The sequence below is a fragment of the Mustela erminea genome, chromosome 18 (genome assembly GCF_009829155.1).
Source record: "Mustela erminea isolate mMusErm1 chromosome 18, mMusErm1.Pri, whole genome shotgun sequence".
NCBI lineage: Eukaryota > Metazoa > Chordata > Mammalia > Carnivora > Mustelidae > Mustela > Mustela erminea.
This window is the reverse complement of record NC_045631.1, coordinates 45,055,152-45,076,729: the sequence shown is the minus strand read 5'-3', so window position 1 is coordinate 45,076,729 and position 21,578 is coordinate 45,055,152. Positions and strand designations below refer to the sequence as shown.

The following is a 21,578-nucleotide window of genomic DNA, read 5'->3' as shown; positions in this document are numbered from 1 at the left end:
GTATTGGAGGCTGGTGGGTGGCACACGCCAAGCTCTCTTCTTAGGTCTTTCTGCCCTTCCCCCGTCCTGTACTTCCTCCCCGCCCCCTCCTCTCGGGTCCAAGAACTGGTTGCAGACACAGGCACCTGTGTGGTCTGGCTGTTTCAGCCTCCTCTGACCCTCCTACCCCTCCTGGATTGCAGCCACCACTACCCCCGCCCCGAACACCCTTAATATAGCTGGTAAAGGAGAGGGAGCAAGAGGAGGAACGTGGGAGCTCTGAGCTGAAGCCAAGCACTCTGGCTTTCTCATCGTCAGACCAGGAGCCAAAGGCCATAAGAGGGAGAAAATATGTTAAGGTCACTCGGCAAGTCTCCAAGTGAACCACCTGGGGTCTGGTCACCCTCGGCACCCCCTTGGGACTCGGAGCCTAGGCTCACCGACCCCAAGAACCCACCTAGGTACCCCGCAGCCCTCCCTCTGACAGGACAGGGCCCCTGGCCTGCAGGTGCTGCTTTCTTCATAAGCAGGAGCTGTGAGTCATTGACAGGGGAGAGCAAATTAATTCTGAGGGTGACAGGTGGTGTGACAAGGAGCTGCAAAGCCTGGAGGTGGAGGCTCAGGAGGCCCAGGGTCTCGGGGTAGCGAGGTGTTTATGTGGGGATCAAGTATCCAGCAGACCCTGGGCAGTCCTTCCTTGCCCCACCAGCCCCAAGAGCCTGCAAGCGAGGCTCGGCCCCCTGCCTATGGATCTAAAACTGTGTCCCCCACCTCCTGGCTGCAGGGCCCTGGACGGACCTCCTAACCTTTCTGAGCTCCAAGTGGGGGTGATTCTGTTTCCTGCCCTAGCTCATAGGGCTGTTCTAGGCTGATCCTGACTAACCCAGTTTGTCAGACAGACTTGCAGGCAAATTTCAGCTTCTCCTCCTACCAGCTGGTGACCTTGGGCAAGTTCCCTAACCTCTCGGAGCCTTGGAAACCTCAGTGTGGTATGAGAACTATAGAGTTATGTACAGCATCACCCAGGGGTATTGTGGGAATCAGCGGTAGAGAGCACAGAACTGGTCTTGGGTAAACAGTGGTTGTATCCACAAGACGTACTACAGTCCTGTCGTCGTCAGGATTATTTCCCCCACCTCCAACAGGTCCCAAGCCCTCCCCATCCTGTCCCACTTCCCAGCAGAGGGTGCCCCCTTCCATAGGCTTCCTTACTTGTGGTGTTGTAGCGGACACCGTAGAAATAGGCGGGGCAGGGTCGAACCACCAGCTGCCCCGCCGGGCTCCGGGGCCAGCAGGTACCAATGAGGTCCACGGAAGCATTGCACTGCAGTCCTGGGGGCAGAGAGAGCTGGTGAGGCAGGGTGAGCTCCCCACTCCCACAGCCTCCCCACGTCCCCACACGCACACACCAGCTGGGAATAAGATGGGAGCGATGACCCCCAGGGTAAAGATGAACTCATCTCAGGCAGAGGAGCCATCAGGGAAAGGAATCTGAATTTGACACTATGGCATTAGGGAGCTGGCTTGGGTTCCAGAGTAGAGGAGGAACAGAGACAGCTGAAGGTGGTGTTGAAAGCTGAGATCTTGATGAGCATTTAGAGAAAATCCCGGACATACTTCCGGTCCTCCACTCTGTAGCCCGAGGATACTTCTCTCGGCCCCTCATTTGGTAGAGATTAGACTTCTGAGACTTCACAGTCTGGAGCAGCCTGGAACAGACCCAGCCAGTCCTCGATCTAGCCCCCTGCACACGTCAATGGAACCAGACCACATCTACTCCGACTCTGTGGTGAGGAACGGGCTAAATGAAGCTGGCCGTGCTCTTCCCTCACTTGATAACCACACTTATTGAACACGCAGTGTTTGCGTTTGGACTGTGCTGGGCCCTAGCGGAGGACTGAGGGAGAAGGGAGCCACAGGGAGACAAAAGAGGGAGAAACCACCTAGGGGGACGGGAAAGGACACTGAACTAATAATGTGGGACACTCACTTCAGACGGGCTCTGCTACTAATTTGTTGTGTGACCATAGGCACGTTGCTTGCTCTTTAAGCCTTTGTGTCTTTATTTTTTTTTTTAAGACTTTTATTTATTTATGAGACAGAGAGAGCAGGGGGAGGAGCAGAGGGAGTCGGACAAGCAGACTCTGCCTCAAGCACGGAGCCCGACGAAGGGCTCCATCCCAGCACTCTGAGATCATGACCTGAACCCAGGCCAAGAGTCAGACACTTAACCAACTGAGCCACCCAGGAGATGGACCACCATTTGTGTCTTTATAATAAAATGAAGAGGTTGGATCTGACCAGAAATTCTTAATCTCAGTCTACTGGAAGCTTTAAGGCTTCACAGAGACTCTGAAGTTAAGTGAAAAAATTGGTGTATATACACATCTTAATTGGGAAAGGGACCGTGGCTTTCATTAGATTCTCAAAGAGATCTATGACTCCAAAAAGATGTCAAAGTCCAAATATTTTCCAAATATCCAAATATTTTTCCTTAATTGAAGAGCACTTTGGTGGTTTTTTTTTTTTTTTAAGGTCATTTGTTTGTCAGAGAGTGGCAGGGGGCAGGGGAGAGAGCACGAACAGGGGGAGAGGCAGGCAGAGGGAGAAGCAGGCTCCCCGCTGAGCAGGGAGGCTGATGTGGGACTCGATCCCAGGACCCTGGAATCATGACCTGAGCCGATGGCAGATGTTTAACTGACTGAGCCACCCGGGCATCCTTAGAAGAACTCTTTGGGGTGGAGTGTGTGCATGTGTGTATGTACGCCTGTCTCTTGGGGCAGAATGGAGGCCACAGGAATGCTTCTGGAGGGTAGGGAGGCTTTTAGTCTCCAGGGAGCGAGGTGGGAAGCTGGGTCGAGGATAGCCTTGGCACCTTGGCACCTCTTTCCCTGCCTTTGGGTGCCCTTATTCCACAAAAGCCCGGCACATGAGTCCTGTTGGGACCCAGTGTGCCCGTTCCAGTGGGAGAGGGTGAGCGATTCTTGGGGACAGGTGCAAGAATGCACAGACAAGCCAGGAAGAGCCACGAACCAATGCAGAGGCCACCACTTCAGGGCTGGGCATCAGATTGGCCAAGCCCTGGCAGGGGCCCACCTGCCATCTCCTCCCCATGTTAGCCTGATCTCAGTCTCTCTGGAAACAGCCCAGGGTTAGGTGGACGTCCTTCCCCTGCTGGATGCTGGGTGGTGCCCAGCAGTCCATGTACCCAGTGCTGGTTTTTTTTTCTAATCAAAGCGATCCATAGGATGTTCCTGCAAATCGGGGCTTGGGGCAGAGGCCTTGAGACCAAGAGGTTTAACTGAAAGAGAAAGAAGTCTGGGTTGGAGCTTCAGGGACCCGGGGAGCTGGCGGGCTCTTGGTGCTGTGCCACAGTACAGCCTCTATGAATGGCATCATGGTGTGGTAGGCAGGAGGAAAGCAGCTTGTGGTTGCAATCTCTCATGGGTCATGCCACTCATGCTGAACCACTCGTGCTGAGCCCAGAGGCGGGGGGAAGCTAGAGGCAACTGGCCACGGGAAGGGGAGGATAATATAATGGACCATGCTCTGGTTTTTCAAGGCCCATCGTCATCAATCTCTTCAGTCCTCATCCACCTGCAATGTCATCAGTCCCTTTCTACAGATGAGAAAACTGAGGCACAGGGGTGTTAAGTGACTTGCTCAAAGTCAAGGGTCAATGAGTGAAAGAACCAAGAAGTACAGCCAGGTGTTTTTTTACTTTAAACAGCGCGCTCTTTCTAGTATGCCACATTTTGTGCCATTAAAGGGAGGAGAGAAAGCCCAGGAGGCAGCGGGGGAGGGAGCGACAGTTTTGAAGGCTGTGTGCTAGACATGTGCCAGGTACGTTGCATAGACCTTCTGATCAAATGATATCATTATACCTTCCTCAGACAGCTGCTCATTCATTCATTCACTCACTCATTCATTCACAGTGTCTCCTGAGCTGGGCACTGAGAATAGCAAACCAAACGTCATGTGTGGCAGCACCAGGAACTTGTCTATCATGCTCTCTCAGCGTAGGAGCTGCCCTCCACCCTCCGCCCTCCCTTCCCTCTCCCTCTCTCTCCTACCCTGGACACTTCCCCAGAGCCCCTTTGGCAAAGAACAGAGGGCCAGGCATGGCCGGGCACCAGCCATAGCCAGGATCAGACTAGAGCCAAGGCAGAAACCAGTTACTAAGCAGATGGCCCTTCTGACCTCGATGACCTTGTAGCAGCCAATGCCTGGAGCCCTGACCCACCCGTAGCTGGTGGGTAGGTATGAGGGGTGGAAGCAGGTGGAACAGCCATTATTTGCCTCTCGTCTGGTACAGATTAGGGTTCCTTAGCACCTACTATGGATCTCACACCACCTGCTGTGGTGAGTGCTGATTCTCTCCAATTTACAGGTAAGGAAACTGAGGCCCAGGCAAATTGTTTAGGCAGAATCACACAAACACTAAGAGGTAGAAGTCGGGTTTGACACCTGTCCTGGGTTCTTCCCACGGCACCACAGAGGTCCCCAGTCTGGGCCACTGGCCCTCATAGCATTTGGTTGCACAGTTTCTAGCCCCTGCTGCCGCAGTGCCTCTCTCTCTCTCTCTCTTCCCCCCTTCTACCACCCCCACCCCACAACTCACAGAAGGCTGAGTAGGGCGGAGAGGGCGGGTAGGAAGCAGGGTAATATTAACATTGACGTGACCTTTACATTAAGAGCCCGGAAAATTCTGGACGGAATGAAAGTCTGTGTGCGAGAAGGGAAGGTGGGGGGGGAGGGCAGGCTTTAGAATAAAGGGTAGAAGCCATCAGCAGCATCACTGCCTGCCGGGTGGGCGGGGTCCGGCGGAGGGGCGTAGCCATACGGGGGCGTGGCCAGAGGCACAGGGCCAATCAGGAGCGGCGGCCAGGCCTGGTCTTGGAGACACCAGCATTAAAGTATGGGGGAGGACTTGGGGTTGTAGGGAGCCGGCTGAGCAGTAAATGTAGGGTGTTAGAAGAAGAAAGGAGGCTGGAAGAAGAGGGGCAGGAACCCAGAAGTCGAGGGAAGGGAGGAGGCTGCAGAACAGGGCCTCAGGGGCCATACCTGGAGGTGGGCGCTGCCCGGCAGACCTCCCAGCCCGACTGCCTCGAAGGCACCTTCCTGCAAAGTGCCCAGCCCTTCACAGCTCACAGCGGGATTTCAGTTCACTGCGCTGCGGACACGCGGTCCCTGGAGATCAGGCAAACCCGGGTGTCCAAATGGGAAGGGTGTGTAGGACTTGGGGCGGGGAGAACCAACAGTTGCAGAACACTACTGCATACCAGGCTGTGTAAAGGGTCCTTCTGGGAACCCAGGCCACTCATTCAATCTATTTAAGCACTTGAAGAGAAGAAAAGGGGATGGGAGCAAGTGGAGAAGGAGAAGGAGGGGGAGAGAGGAAATAGAAGGAGACAAAGACACTGAGAGGAAAACAGGGAAAGGTAGACAGAAAGTCAGGAGAAAAAGGTACAGGGAAAAATAACTCTAGAGGTGCTGGGGGTGGGGAGGGAAGGATCTCCTAGTTGGGAAGGGGAGAAGGAAGGTAGGGAAGTCTGGGTGTCTCTCAGCATCGGTGCTATAAAGACCTAGAGGTCAGGGCTGTTGAACTCTAATTCTTGAGCCAGTGTCCCCTCCATTTGTCCCCCTGGCCTAAATGCCCAATCGCTCCTGCTCTCCTGGGGGTTATTATTATTTCCCCACTTGGATAGCATAGTTGTGGGGTGAGGAGCACTCTGGACAGGAGTAAACCAGTCTTGCAAAGAGCTAAGCCGATTTACCAGCCAGAAGCAAAAAGCCTGAGCTACTATTACCGTCAACCCCTGCCCACACCAAGCTGTTCCAGGATGCCCCTCCTGGCCAATTAAGTCCTAGATGGGGAGGAATAATGGCTTTGCTCTTTATTCAACAAGTTTTTACTGACTACCTAAGAAACTTTTTAGGAGCTGGGAACACAGTAATGCATAGGAATACAGTAATGCATAAAATTAGCGCCCTGCCCTTAGTTGAGGGTGGGAGGTAATGGGTGCAGCAAACAGACAGACAGACACAGAGCTGTTAAGCAGTAAGAAATGCTACGAGGAAAAAGCAAGTAGGGTAAGGAGATAAAGAGTGCCAGGACTGCTCTTTCAATTTGGTGCTAACATTAAAACAGAGACCTAAAGGGAGTAAGAGAGGGGGCCATATGCACATCTGGGAAAAGAGTGTTCTAGGTAGGGGGAACAGCACATGCAAAGGCCCTGAGGCTAGTGTGTACTTGGCATATCTGAGGTTTTGACATTCTTATCACTTGGTGGCTTGCCCCCTCCTTAGTGAGGTGGCTAGGTCCCTTAAGTGTTTTTTTCTGGAGGCAGGGGGTGGAGCCAAGTGGACTAAAGTAATGTGTAAGACTTCCTCCATCTCCAAATGCACACTCTGATGTTTGTGGGAGCACTGCGGTTAGAAGGTCCAAAACCTGTGCCAGTGGAGGGAAGAGGAGAGAGGAACAGTGTGGACAGTTCCCTCTTGCCTCTGACAAAAACCCTACTGAGTCAGGGTCCCTGGGAGGGGGGCGTTTTAACAAACCCAATGAGAACCCTTTGAAGGTGGCCTACTTAATGCTTGTGCACAATTGGGCATGCGTTTCTCGCCTCAAGTAGATGACATAATTCCTTTCCCAGCAGGCTCAGTGTCCAAAAGCGCCCAGCAGATCCTTCTTTCATAGAGAATTTCAGAAGGAAATCAGAATCTGGTTCCAGTCCCCAGTTATTTTGGGTGTCCCATCAGTGGCCTCTGAATGAACCAAAGGAGGTGGGCACCTAGCAGCAGCCCCGCAGTTGCATGGTTCAGCTTAAGAGAGGAACTCAGCCAAAGCTGCCCATAGGGAGAACAGCCAGGTGGCCCAAGGACAGTCTCTGAAACAGACACACTTGCCTATTCAGAGGAAGGCACTGTTGGGATGAAGGGGTTGGGGCTCTGCCTGGGACTCTGGCATGGAGAGGGTGGCAGAGGGCAGGCAGAGAGTCCTGCTCTTGTCTCCACCCCCTTGTGGCTGAACTGCCTCTTTTATGGCTGGGTAGAATGGAAAGATACCTTTGCGGGTGTGTGACTCGTCAGGACAAGTGGGTAGGAGCCTCCTGTCCTGTGGGTTTGCGAGCTCTCCATTTTTGCATCACTGGCACCTAGTAGAGTGCCAGGCGCATAGTAGGTCCTCAAGGAAATTGGGGGCTGTGTGTAAACCCTGTACAGGTGTGGGAAACTGCAGGGGTGAGAGGCCACACCTGGCCCTGGGGACGATGCCTCTCCGGGCAGCCACGTATGTGGTGGCCCATTTAGTTCAAATTTGGGGGCTACTGTGTGTGCTTGGGCAAGTTACTTAACCTCTCTGAGCCTTAGGTTCCTATTCTATAAAACGAGGATAAAAGTACTTCCTGACAATATTGTTATGATGACTGAATGAGATTCAAGTACTTAGAATGGTGTCTGATACTCAGTAGGTACTAAATAACTATTAGCTATCATTATTAACATTCATGACCTTAAGATGGAGGGTAGGAACGAATGACCCTGGGTCCTTATCAACGGTATGAGTTCATTTGTCTCTGATGTCATTACTCAATAATTCTATTACTTTCTGGCATTGTCATATTCCTGCCATGATTTTATGATCTGCCAAGTCTGTGATCTGCCACATGACAGAGCTTTGACCCTAGGGACCCACCCTCTCCCTGCTCCTGGCATGTGAGAGGACCCCCCAAAGGCCCCAACTCAGTGCCAGCCACCCCGGCCAGACGCCCAACCATCTGTCCCAGTCCCTCCACCCCACCCTCACCATCTGTCTCTACCAGTGCCCATCGGTCTGGGTAGGTCTTGGCAATGGAAGACAAATAGCTCGTTCTCCGGGGCTCTTCTGCCGGGTAAGGGATTGTATGCCATGAAGCCCGCCAGGCTGGGCTGGGCGGAGGGTAAGGGCATGGCGTATAAAATCATCGGGGAATGAACGACACTCATCATGGCCTCTTGCCTCCAAGGACAGGTGACACCTGCATGGGCTCACAGACGTCACGCCTCCACACACAACGAGCAAATGGATGGAGGCTGACCCGGCCCCCGTGCATGGGGGACTGCGGGCAGGGCCTTTCATCTCAGACTCAGCCCGCGGACAGGTGTCTTCCCTCCCTGTCTCTCTCCGCTAGAACTCCAGACTCTTGCTCAAGAATCTTCCAGCTCCCCATGGCCTGGCTTAGCCGACTTCACAGCCAGCTGTTCCAGGCTCCCAGTAACCTCCCCAGGCTTACTGTTCTTCCCTTCTCACGCCTCCCCTGTCATTCCACCAAATCCACCTGCTGGTCTTGGGTCAGCTCTAGCTTCAGCTCAGAGCACTGGCTCTTCGCTGCCAGTTCATGCTCAGAGTCTCTCAGAGACTCACTGTGAAAGTGACTCCTCCAGGAAGCCTTCCTGGATTCATACCACCCCTGATCTATCCTCCCCGCCACCTCTAGTATAATGAGCCATTCATGGCGAATGCCTTCCCCTCACTGCAGCTCTATACAGTTTGCACTTTCGAACGCCTGCTGCTGTTACCAGCAATCGTACACGGTGCTCAGTAGTGGCACGGCTCTCTACAGTCTGTAACAGATGGCCACAAAACTCCGTCCGTTTAGTTGTTACAGATCCTTGTGGCAGGCGCCACCCCTCCCCCAACTTTATAGCTTGGACAAAGTGAGGCTCAAGGGGGTCAATGGCCTGCTCATCTCTGGGGCTGCTAGAGGGGTCCCCTAGGGCAGAAGGACAAGACAGCACTGCGGTGAGCATGGGACCCAGTTGGCCTTCTCCAAATCTGGGGCTCTTCCGCTCCCCCAGGCTCCTCCCACAGTGAAGGCCCAGTAGGCCAGGTGGCAGCTGCCCTGAGGCCCAGGCTCACAAGCTCATGCCTCCTGCTTCCCTGTGGGCGCCCTGTGGCCCCCTCTCTGCCAGCATGCGCCCGGTGCTCGGCTTCCCAGGGCACATATTTGTGGGTTTGACTCCAGACCAGGTAGTGAGCCCCTCTTTGTCCCCCTCACGCCTTCCGGGGGTCCCAGTGCACAACAGTGCTCAATGCACAAGTTGGATTGAATCAAGGAGAGACCTGAAGAGGAAACCGAGTCACTGAAAGTGAGCCTCCTGAAGACCTTCCAGCGCTGGGCCCTTGGCTGGGCCGCAGCCTTCCCAGGAGCCCTGGGTCCAGGGTCCACCCCCTGAAAAGTCAGAAAAGACCCGGCCTTGGACGTCACAGGCCTGACTCTCCCATGCCTCGGTTTCCTCACCTGTACAGACATTGAGTCTTAAACTCTCATGAGAAGAAAGATAATTCTACAAAAGGACTTTGCAAATGGCGTGCTTGTACAAGTTAGGAGTAATATGTGTAGTTATGCCATATTTTCTACAGAGCAGGTATAAAGCCAGGATGCCTCGGCTCCAACCTTGGCTCTGGGACTTACTAGTTTTTTTCCTCTGTGCCTTGGTTTCCCTAGGTGTAAGTGAAAATTGGGTTACTATCTCTCTAGTACTTCCAAGAGCGCCGGCTGTGGAGTTAGCACCCGACGGGTTTCTGGCAGCAGAGGACAGCAGCCCCCCTTCCCCACTATGGGGACCCGAGTCACAGCCCAGCCCTTAGCTCCATTGGTTCTCACAGCAAGGGCTGGGGTGACTCCCCCATTGCCCGCCCCACGGCTGATGCTGGGACCTCACAGCAGCTCTCCTTCCCACCAACTTCAGGACCCTCCTGAGCACAGTTCTCCACAGAGGGGTGATGAGCTGCATGGGGCTCGGGAAGGGAAATCTCTCTACTCTTCCTGTCTTGGGGCAAGGCTCTGTGTGCAGAGGATGGGGCTGTGGAGACCTGGAATCTTGCATGACAAGGGGAGGGAGACTCACCAGAGACGTTGCTGACCAGCGACAGGCTCTCGCAGTGCTGGTCCTGGAAGGAGGCGGAGATTGGGTTCAGCCCCAGCAGGAGCAGGGCCTGTGGACACAGAGAGGCGAGGGACTCGGTGAGACCATGTGGGGAACTTCCTGCTTCCCCTCGCTTCCTGCTCACCCCAGCTTGCCCTCCCCCTACGCCCATGTCCTCTGTGTCTGGAAGGTCTGGGGCTGCCCTGCTCTAGAAGGGCTTGGAAGGGAAGGGGGTAACTATAGTAGGAGCCTAGATTCCCAGGACGATGGTTCCCTGGTTTCTGAGGGCTGGGTCTTCGTGGAGGCTGCGCCTGAGGAAGGCTGAGGCTGTGCTCAGAGGACTCCCATCCCTACCCAGCTAATCACCAGTCCCTGCAAATTCGGCCTCGTCCTTCACAAAGCCTTTTCTATCTGCCACGGGTCTTACTTGTCCCTGGGGCTGCGGTGGCTGGCTGTGTTTCCAGATGAGAAACAGAGGCCCACAGTGCTGAAGGGGTACATACATGTCTCTGGAAAGATGCCTGCCCTATTCCAAGGAGAACTTTCGCCCTGTAACTTCCCAGGGGTTCCATGTTATTCTGATTCTAGAATTTCAGCCCACGTGGGAGGAGAGTGACAGGGTCCCCTTCAACTAACACCCTCACACAATCACTATGCCCCCCTCCCTTGAGGTCACCCTCCACCACACACATACGGATTTAGAGTCCAAAGAGCCCTGGCATCCAGGCCTGGTTTCACTGTGTTGTCGGAGGCAGGTTACTTGACCTCTCTGGGCCTTATTTCCTCACGTGGAAACAGTCCTCCCTCCCAGGTTCCCCCGATGCACTGTTTGTAGGAGTCCTTTACGAGTAGCACAGCGTGACCCACAAGGACAAGCACTTTGTTTTGTTCACGGTGCTCAAATTCCCTGACTACCTCCATGGACTGCCCTGTGTTTCAGGTCTACAAAGGGCACTCCACAGGTTTTTATTTAGTCACAGGTCAGAGGCATGGCAGTGGTCTCCCCTGGGATTTGAGGTTCAAGAGGATAAGAAGCATGTGAGGGGCTGGGGTACGGAGTGGGCATTGTAATGAGCCCCTCCTTCTGTTTGTTGGGACGTACGTGGGTGCCGATGACCAGCACAGCCTCGTCTGCCTGACCGGGGTCCCAAGGCAGGGAGCCTCACGGGAAGTGGCTCTCCACCTGACCACCCTGCTCCCTGCTCTTTCTTCTGGGGTCTCCTCCCTGACTCCCCCTCCTAGGCCCCCCGGTGATGGTATCTCAGCTCCAGTTCATTTCCACACAGCCCGCAAACGTCTCTACAGAACTTCAGAAACAAGACAGGAAGATCTAGACACTGTCTTAGCCACTTCCCAGCGGGGATCTGAGATGGGGAGAGAGCTAGAGGCTGGTCCCTTGGCCAGCAGGTCTCTGTGTTGGAACAGCACACAGCCTTGGTGCACAGCCCTCTGGGACCAGGGCGAGGAAAGCAAGGCACCCACCTTGGGTCCAAATTTTCAAGGGGTGCCAAAAAGACACATAATCTTTTAATGCAACATTTTTTAAAACTCTAAATTAATGCAAAAAAAAAATTTCCCGATGAACAAAATATCAAAAACTTCTTAAGAAAGACAGGCTCTGTAATAGTGCTGGGCCTACTGGAGCTTGGAGGAAAAGGAATAATCAGGAATGATATTAGCATATTGTTTGTCTTCATTATGAGATTTTTGGAAACCTTCAAATTTGGTGCTTGAGGAGAATGTCTCACTTGCCTCATGCTAGCCCCGACCCTGCCCTGCTGTCGCCAAACTGGACATCCCCAGCCCACCATTCCCGATGTCTATGTGTTCCCCTCACTTGGACTTCTCCCCACTCATCCTTTCCGGACCTCAGGACCTTCTCCCAGTCCTCAGAAGCAGCCCAACCTGCCCCTTCCCAGAGGTGAGCTTTCCTCGCTCACCTGCCAAGGATCTCCTCTCCTACCCTGCCCCTCCCCATCAGTGTCACCCACCTTCAGTGGCTGCCTCTTCCGCTCCCATCTCACCACAGAGGCAGGCTCTACTCCTTTCTCTCCCACCTTCCATTCCAAGATGGAATCAAGGGCTCCCCTCTCTGGTCAGAATCCATCCCACACCCCACCTCCTGCAGGAAACGCCCCTGGACCCAAATGATTCACCCACACGTCCCCTCAGCACATGCCTGAGTCCTTCGTGGGCTTTGTTCTATTCCCTTGCTAGCACACTCCTGTCACATCGTAGGAGTCTTTCTGCTCTGACTGGGCCAAACTGCAGTCTGAGAAACATATCCCCAGCCCTGTGCCCCCACTCTCTGCCCAGCACTCGGGACACTCAGCTAACTCGTTCCTGGGACTCGCAAGTGGTTAGAACAAACCCATTCATCTCTCTGGCCCCAAGGAACTTCCAACACTTTATTAATCAGTAATTAAGCTTCACAGTCCCCAGAGAGGTGGAGAACTATCTTTACCCTCATTTTCCAAATGGAAACGCAGGAGAGAGAGGAGGAAGCCGCTAGACTAGCCAGCAGCTCTTGCTAGTTAAGCGGAGTGTGTCCTTGCTGGCAAACCTGCATTGCTCAGCTCGCCACAGGGCTCTGTGCTGGGCCCAGAGAGGGACCGCTCTGCTGGGATGGCCAGAGACCCCTTCTAGAAGGGGGTTAGGAATCCCTGCCCCAGCTTGTTCCCCCACCACGGCCTCTGCCACCTCCCAACACACAGACACACACAGAATGGAAGCGGGGCTCCCAGAGTCAATGGTCACAGGCCAACGAAGGAACCTGAAAATGCTCTATTTGAAAATATCAGCCCCCCACCCCCGTTCCACCATTCTCCTTCTAATCCTGAAACCCGGCTTTGTGCTTTGCGTCTTGGTCTTTCAAATCCCCCTTGAAAACACACGCGTCCTATCCACACTGAATTACTTATCAATGTCCAGCCGCCAAATGGGGCAGGTGTCCCCTCACTTTTGCCTTTGCGGTTCTTTGCCACCCCCCCTGCGCCCCCTCCTGGCCCACCACCTCACCCAGTCAGCCCTGCAGTCCTCGAGAGCCAGTTCCGGAGGCCACCCCCACCCCCGGCCCCCGCACCTTGGCAGCACTTTTCCCCAACACTCCAGAGCAAAGCAACACGGTCATGGCGTCAATGGACCCAGGCTCCTGTGCACGTGGCCACAGACCCAGGAGCTCACGATGCTTACAGACCATGAACCCGTCTCAGTACAAAGCACTGCCTCCCCTCAGTTCTGATTCCTGGCAAAGACACAGGCCAGAAGATCTTCGCTTCCTGCCTTAATGTCCTAGGGTTTGCAGAGGAGCAGAGGAAATCCAGATTCATCATGAAACCGGATTAAACGCCATGCAAAGGGCAAACGGCAAGCCTGACCTTGGCCGGCTGCCTGTAACCTTGACCTTGACATCACACATGTGATGGTTCACAAAGTCATTCTCTACCAACAGGGTTTGCACTGTGCCAAGGAAAATGCTTCTTCAAATTCCTGAACCAACCTCTCCTCTCAGGAAAGCTCAGGTCTATATAGAATCAGTATCTGTACCATGTCTTGCTCTGTGGAAGGACTTGCAAAGGCTTCTGGCTTATTCTTGAATCACACTTCCAAGAAAAGCCTGGAATGTTCCTGTATACTTCCCTTCTACCGAACACTTTCCAGGTTATTGTTTGTTTCCTTCTAAGGCTGAGAGTTCTCGATCTGGGTCCACAAACACACAAGAGCCTGTAAGGAATGCAGCGTGTGGTGCGTAATGACAACCATTTTCCCCCTGGGGAGGGCGCAGAGCTTTCTCCACAGCTCAGGGAGCTCTTGCACCCAAAGTAGACGGGCAGAGCTTACGGTGGATGGGGTCACATCAGAGGCCTGGGCCTCCATCACATCGGACATGTCATCCTCTCCCAAAGCAAACCTGAGCCGGTTTGGACCTAGGAACCGCCACCTCCTTGGGCCGCTCCGCTGGCTCCTCCCCGCGGTCATTAACTCCAGCGGCTGGCTCTCCTTTCAGAGCCGTTTCTGACAAACCAAGTTTTCAGGACTATGTGAGGTTTACCATTCCCCTCCAGCTGGTAGAGAAGACAAAAATGGCCCTAGAAAGCGGAAGCTGGCAAAGCTGATGCCTCACTTGTGTGTGCCAGCCCGTGGCCCCAGGGCCCCAAACAAAGCCAGTGCCTCAGTGACAAATCTTTCCGCTCACCAGAGCCAAACCTTGAGCGCAAAATCTGAGAAGGCCAAGGGTGTGCTGCTGCTGGATTCCAGCATCACAGAAAATGACTGTTCAGGGACCCAGTGGGTCCCTGACAGGGACAGCTATGTGGAAAGCAGATGCGGCAGGTTTCATGCTTCCTATTTTAGAGGGGTTTTAGTGGAGGTGCCCAAGGTCACAGAGCTGTTTTTAGCAGCTGGGTGGGGACTAGGAGCCAGAGAACAGACTTTCAAGCTGATGGAGGCTGGAAGAAGGGGGGTGGCCCAGATCAGGGCAGGCTGGGAAAGAAAGGGTGGACAGAGGGGAGGGAAGGGTGCAGGGGCTCTCAGAGAGGGAGAGTGGGGGTCAGAGTCTGACAGCTGATGCCCCCCCCCCCCGCCCCGCCCAGCCCCCTGCAGGCCAGCAGGATGGCTGGAATTGAAGCTGCCATCCCGATTCCCAGTGTGACTCTGGCATAAAGGTTAATCACCCCCAGAAAATGCTTATTAGAGGCCATAAATAACTACACTGAAGCTCAGTCCGCTCCTTAAGGCACAAAAGTGCAATTTCCTTTGATGGGATGATTGGGTAATTAACCTTTTAGGGAGGGTCCTTTAAGGGCCAAGGGGAGGGAGGAGAAGGATGGCCTGGAGGCACGGGGGCTGCCTCCGCCCCTCCGAAAGTTCAGGAAGAGCAAGGAGAAGGGCCTGCCTTCCTTCCCCCGGCATGACTACCTCAGGTGCCGGGCTTGGGAGAACCCCCCCCCCCACCCCGCCTCCTCCTCCCAGGCCCCAGGAAAATCTCTCTTGGAGGGGGGCAGGGTGGAGGGGGAGTGGGCAGGACACAGCCACAGCCGCATTCAGCAGCGTAAACCCTCAGCAAGATCCCTCCAGCTACTGCTGGGTTCTGTCTTCTCCTGCCACTGATTTGTGACTTTGGGTGAGTCGCCTGGGCCCTCTGGGCGATGAGATCTCTCCTACCTGCACCGCAGGGACATGAGCCACCTGGGGAAAAGACAGAGAGAGATGACTTCTGAAATTCAAAGTTTTTCGCAGGTGTCCATGGGGTCGCTACCACAACCTGATCACTCTGGGCCTCCGAATCTTCCTTGGTTATCGAGAGAGTTGAACTAGGGGAGGGTTCCCACAGTGTCATCTATGGGCCTCGCTAGGATCATGTCTTTATCCATTTGTTCGACGGACGCCTGGGCTGTTTCCATGTCTTGTAAATGACGCTGCCGTGAACATGGGGGTGCACATATCCCTTCGAGATGGTGATTTCATTGCCTTTAGACATATACCCAGAAAGTGCAATGACTAGCTCATGTAAAATTGCTATGTTTAATTATTTGCTGTTTCCAAAGTAGTGGCACCAATGTGCATTCCCACCAGAAGGGATTCCCTTTTCTCCACAACCTCACCAGTGCTTGTTATCTCTTGCCTTTTGGGTTTTGTCCTTGTTGTTGTTGTTGTTGTTCTCATCGTTATTTTTAAGCCCGGCGCAAGTCTTGAACTCACAACCCTGAGATCAAGACTTGAGCTAAGCTCAAGAGCTGAATGCTTCACTGACTGAGCCACCTGGGTGCCCCTTTCCTATTTTTTTTTTTTTTTTTGTCAGAGAGAGTGAGCACAGGCAGACAGAGTGGCAGGCAGAGGCAGAGGGAGAAGCAGGCTTCCTGCTGAGCAAGGAGCCCAACTCGGGACTCGATCCCAGGACGCCGGGACCATGACCTGAGCCGAAAGCAGCCGCCCAACCAACCAACTGAGCCACTCAGGCATCCCTCCTATCTTTTTGATACTCACCATTCTAACAGGAGATATTTCTCTGCCATTTTGATTTGCTTTTCCCTGATGATGAGTGAGCACCTTTTTCATGTACCTGTTGGCCATCTTCTTTGGAAAAATGCCTATTCAGGTCCTTTATCCATTTTTAATTGGATTATTTGGGGGGGGAGGGTTTTGCTATTGAGTTGCATGTGTTCCTTATATAGTTGAAATATTAACCCCTTATCGGATATATAGTTTGCAAGGTGTAGCCTGTTCTGAGCAAAGCCAAGAGAAGAAAATCTAACTATGAAAAAGAGGAGGGGTCGTAAGTCAGGATTTCTCTAAAAGCTGACGCCCCTGTTGCATTTAAAAACTAGGATCTGGGGGCGCCTGGGTGGCTCCGTCCGTTGAGTATCCAGCTCCTGATTTTGGCTCAGGTCACCATCTCAGGGTCGTGAGATCAAGCCTCATGTTAGGCTCTGGGCTCAGCAGGGAGTCCGCTGGAGATTCTCTCTCTCTGCCCCTCCCCCCACTTACAAGTGCATCCCCCCCATAAATAAGTAAATATATTTTTTAAATCCTAGGATCTGGTTTATAGAAATGAGACATATGCCCAACCAAACGCTTCAGAAACCTGTCTGTGCCTACAGGGCACCTACGGAGCGATGGCGCCGGGGAGAGGCAGGGCCCCCATGCAGTGGTGACACACGGAGGTGCCAAGCAGATACGTCACCAGAGGCGAGGGCTGCTGGCTGTGCCCCAGCAGAACGGAGACCCTCCACGGTGTGTTTCCTGATCCACATGGAGGTGCTCTGAAGACTAGTCAGGGTAAAGTAGACTTGGAACAAAAGACAGCAAAGCCGCGTGCCCTTTCTCGGCTCTCTTGACTGCCCAGGACCTTTGTGCCCTGGGCGGCCTCCCTTCCCCATCCTGCCCAGGCCAGATCCTCCCCCGAAAGCCTCTTTCTAGGACAGCCACAGCCTGTTCCCATCTCAAGGCAAAGAGCCCGTGCTTTTCCCCCAAAGTGGGTGAGCAGTGAAGGATTATTCTAGGCAAATGAGAAATAATTTATTGTTACATTTAATTAACTTAAATTGCTGTTGTGCAGAGAGGAAAAACTGGAAAGGAAAGTCTCCTGCCTACAGATCAGGGAGGAGGGGGGTACTCGCTGGGGTGTTCCTCCTTGCCTCCGCCCCTTCTCCGAGGCCCCAGGCAGCTTGTCACTCCTCTGCTCCCCTAATGAGGCCCCTCAGCACAGCCAAAGTGCAGTGGGTGCCTACCTGACCCAGCCCGGGGCAGTGAGGACCTGGGTTCACGCAGACCCCCTCCAAGGATCCCAGACCTACCGTCCCTTGAACTCTAAGCTCCCTGAGAGGGGGCGCTGTGTTTGGCTGCCTTTGGGTCCTCAGTGGGGCCCGGTGCAGAGTAGGTCCCACCACACCTGAATGCATAAATGATCAACTGAACGAATGAACAGGTAGGTTTCTACTCTCTGCCACCTTTGACCACGGAGTCCCCTTGCAATTCCCACCGGGACAATTCTGATTCCCCTGAGTCCCTGGGTTTTTCTGCATCTCTTTGCTTCCATCCGTTTTGTTCCTAGCTCCTTAGAGGGGTGTGCTGGAGGAAAAAGTATTAGGGGGGTTGGAAGTGTGGGGCTGAAATCCTGTTCTGACCCTGGCAAACTTGCTTCACGGGCAAGTCACTCTTTCACCCTCTTTTCTGCCTCAGTTTCCTCCTCTGTAAAATGAGGAGTGTGTTCCCTACACTCCTTTCCGGGTCTGGATATGCTTCGCCTCCAAGATGCACAGGAGAGTAGAAACCAGACCTCTAACTCTGGGGCCCGGGAAATCTGCATTGGGAACATTTATCTGCCCCTTCCTACCAGTGCGACCTCAGGCGACTTAACTTCTCTGAGCCTCAGTTTCCCCATCTGTAAATGGGGCTAATAGGGATGTAAGTTACACTCTAAAGCTCTTGAAGACCGTCTACAACTCAGTGCATTTAAAACAGCACAGGCACGTATGCGATGAGCCCTGGGTTTTCTAGACAACTGAGGAATCCCTGAACTCTACCTCTGAAACTAATAATATACCATGTGTTAATGAATTGAATTTAAATAAAATTAAATTGTAACAAAATAAAAAATAAAGATAAAACAGCATGGGGCTGAACACAGGGTAAGCAGGTGACAAGTGGCAATGAGATCTCTTATTCTACTCCGGGGGCAAGTGGCTTCCTTCCCGAATTGGCCCTTCTCTCCGGAAGCGCCCCCTGACGGGTCCCCTGCCCACCCAGGACATGCGCACCCACTTGCCACCACTGCTCTGTCCCCAGGAGCCACCAGCCACCTGCGGACGTGGAGGGTGTCTCTCCGTGGAGGTACAGGGAACGGCGGAGGGGGGTGGGCAGTGCCGGGAGCCCTGCTGACCTCCCAGCGGGGTCTGCTCTCCATTTCTGCTTCTCACGCATTCATTCTCTCCCCCTCTTCATAGGGATCCCCCTCAGGCTCACTCATCAGTATGTTCTCAGAGCTCACCCCTTCTCAGCCCCCCTGCCTCCCACCCACCCACCTTCCTGTCTCCCTCCCCTGGTCTTAACTCCTCCCCTTTTCCTTCCTGCCTCCCTCCCTGCCTGCCTTTCTCTAAATTCCAGCTTTTGCTGAAGGCTTGTACCAGTGCCAGACCCTGGTTTTTCTTATTTAATCCTGCTCAACCCCAAGAAGTTGGAGCCTTTACTCTCATCCCACTGCACAGAGGACAAACCGCTGCACACAGGGAGGGTAACCTGCTCAAGGTCGCTTACCACAGTAACTGGAGGACCTGGCGCGGGAGCGGGGTTCCAGCACGGGGACTGTACCCCTGGGTGGGTGGCCTGTTTCCCTGCCTGTCTCGCCTCCCTTCCTACTCCCCGCCCCTCAGCATGGACCATCCCAATGAAGAGATACAGGTTTCCTTTGTCACTTGATGTCTAGCTCTGGGCTACAGTGGGGATCCCCAGGAGCTGGCCGTGGGAGCTGGGCGGGGTGGGGTGGGTAGACACCCATCAGACACTGTCAGGCGACATCAGGAAGGGTCTTCTCCTTGGAGAGGAGTGGGGCCAGGCTGAGACCCTGATCCAGCCCCTTGCTCCTGGGAGCTGTGACAGCCCCTGGGAAACCATCCCCTAGGGCGTGGGAGAGGCATCTGCTACTCTAGGTGACAGAGCTGAGGTGTTGGAGACACTGTGCCAAGACACCAGCTACGCAGCTGGGTTCTCGGCTTAGCCGCTCTCTGACAAGTGTGAAGGGAGGAGTATTTCAGTGTCAGAAAAGGGATGTCCTTTAAGAAGCTGCATCTTAAAAGGGGTGTGGAGAGGGCCCGGAGGGCAGAGTGCAATCGTCTGACTGGGTGGAGGTCAGGTTCAATTAGAAAACTGCTGAAGGTTTTGATGCTGGTTTTTTTCCAGAGAATCAACTGCCTTCCAAGGCCGTGAGGTGTTGGTTTCAAGGATTTCTGGGCCACCGAGCCCCACTGAGGAGGAGGGTGATTTAGGGTGGAGATCAGGAATAACCATACAATCGTCCATAAGACAGGCAATGGCCCTGGTTTTTTGCCTGCAAAAGAAGTGAATTCAGCGAAATCAGAAGTTTCCAGAGAGTTCTTGGCATCTGGAAGATAGAAAATTCTGTTTCTCAGGCTTCCTCCCAGAGACTGAGGTCCAGCAGGCCTGAGGGGAAACTCTAGTTTTTAATGGTCTCCCGCGGTACTGAGGGTACCTGAACGAACCCAGTGGTTCTCAACTGGGGGTAGCTTTGTCCCCCATAAAACACGTCACGTCGCTGCAACTGGAGGAGTGCTACTGGCATTTAGTGGCTAGAGGCCTAGAGGCTCCTGTGCACAGGACAGCCCCCGCCGTGAAGAAGGACCGGGCCCCAAGTGTCAGTCGTGCCGAGACGCGGAAACCCTGCGCTAGAGCGGTTTGTAGCTTCCTCCCAGATCTGAAGACACGCACCTGCCGGCCCATCATGGAAGCTGGGAGGGGGGACAGCAGGTGGGGGACCCTGGAAAGAATGGGGGAACAAGGGAGACAGGTCTGTAGGACACATAGAGGGCAAGTCACTCCCTCCAGCACATGCCCTGTGGGACCTCAGACCAGTCACTTACCTACCTCCTAGCCTCCAGCTGAGGAATGTGTGGGAGAGAGGCAGGGATGAAGCAGGAGAGGCAGGGATGAAGCAGGAGAGGCAGGGACGAAGCAAGAAGGTGCCTGCCTGTGGGTGCAGCCGATGCAGGGAAACGAGCAGCACGGGAAAGGCACGCATGGCCCCCTCTTCCTCAAAGCCAGCAGGCTGGGCTCACCCACCCAAGGCTCCCGGAAAGCCTGTGTCTGGGGCCAGCACCTTGGAGATGGGAGGCAGAGCACTGAGAAGCCGGGCTCCCTTATCTCGGGCAAGCCTGAAGCCACGGGCTAGAACCCACGGGGGCTGATTTCCATGAGTTTTGTGGTGAGACCCCCGCAGAGGAAAGGTTTCCCTTGTCTCACCAGAGCATGGCGACCACGGAAGGTCATGAGTCTCCTCACCCACCCCCCTCCACCGCAGTGACAAGGTGCAGGTTGATGGGTGAGAACCAGGAGGGGAGGGGGCCCACCCAGAATTGCCAGGGGTAAGGGCTCCGAGGAAACCAAGCGTTTCTGCCCTCCTGCCTATAAGCTCTTCCTGCGACATGTCCCCAACCTCCGTGGCCAGAAAGAGCCGCTGGGTCTCTGGGTCCTGATGGCAGGAGGCACATGCATGGCCGGCAGCCAGGCTCCCATGAAAAGTGAACCAGGGATTCTGGGCCATCAATCCTGGCTCCAAAGGAGGGTTAATTTAGACCACCGGGTACTCAAAGGGTAGTCAGGATGTCTGCTGCGCTGCAAACCATTTGTCACCGAGAGTAAGCATTTGGAGACGCCGAAGTGAACTGTCCTCGCTCAGACAACCCCCCACCCCCCGTGTTGTCAATAGAGGCATCTCACTGAACAGGGTTAGACCAACTCAGATGTCGTCCACCTCTCCAGGGTGGGCATGTGGTACAGGCTGCACAACCGTCACACACCGTGGGACCAGGTGCCCGTCTGCCTCGTTCTGGAAAACTCCATGCCATCCCTCCCCATAGCCTGTGTGAGAAGCCCTGCCTTAGCTGGAGGAGAGCAGACTGCGGCTGACTTATCAGGGAGGCCCCCTGGAGGAGGCTCCATGGTTGGGGCCAGCGTCCAGGGCAGCAGAGGGGAGGGGTGGGGCCCCCCAGTAAAAGCAGCAGGTCTCACTCAGTGAGTTTTATTGGGGGCGGGCCCCTCCCCACACAGCATGTCCTCCTTTATTTTCCACCAAGGTCCAGAGGAGGACCAAGCCTGGCGAGGTTGCGTGACTTGCTTAAGGTTACCCAGCCGGGACGTGGCAGAACTGGCTCGGACCCCAGGCACCTGCCCCCTCAGCGTTAGGGAGAGCGCTTCTTCCTGGGGGTAGGGGGGTGTTGGGAGGGGTGCTCGACTTCTCAGGGTCGCACATGTGCCCTGCCACGGTGCACGGACCCTGTATTTCACAGCCTGGCGGCAGCATTAACAACAAAACCATTAGGGCCCCGCAAAATGGAGAGAAAAACACCAGAGGCGGCCCCACCCCTTCCCATAAGGAACTGGGGGTTTCGTTGTGGATTGAAAGACAGAATCCCCCCTAGGGAGCCAAGAACTGGCCCACTCCTTTCCTCTGGTGTCCT

The 21,578-nt window shown here is 54.3% G+C and overlaps 1 protein-coding gene across 3 annotated transcripts in view; it reads right to left on the bottom strand.

Moving 5' to 3' along the window:
- Positions 1-21,578, bottom strand: part of CRHR1 (corticotropin releasing hormone receptor 1) — a 51,314-nt gene that overhangs the window by 20,918 nt on the left and 8,818 nt on the right. For all 3 annotated transcript variants that reach the window (XM_032321793.1, XM_032321795.1, XM_032321796.1), the window contains exons 2-3: positions 9,871-9,958; positions 1,192-1,311 (exon numbers count right to left, since the gene is read on the bottom strand). In XM_032321793.1, coding sequence (XP_032177684.1) covers positions 1,192-1,311; positions 9,871-9,958 — 208 coding nt within the window. The remainder of the gene's footprint in view (positions 1-1,191; positions 1,312-9,870; positions 9,959-21,578) is intronic.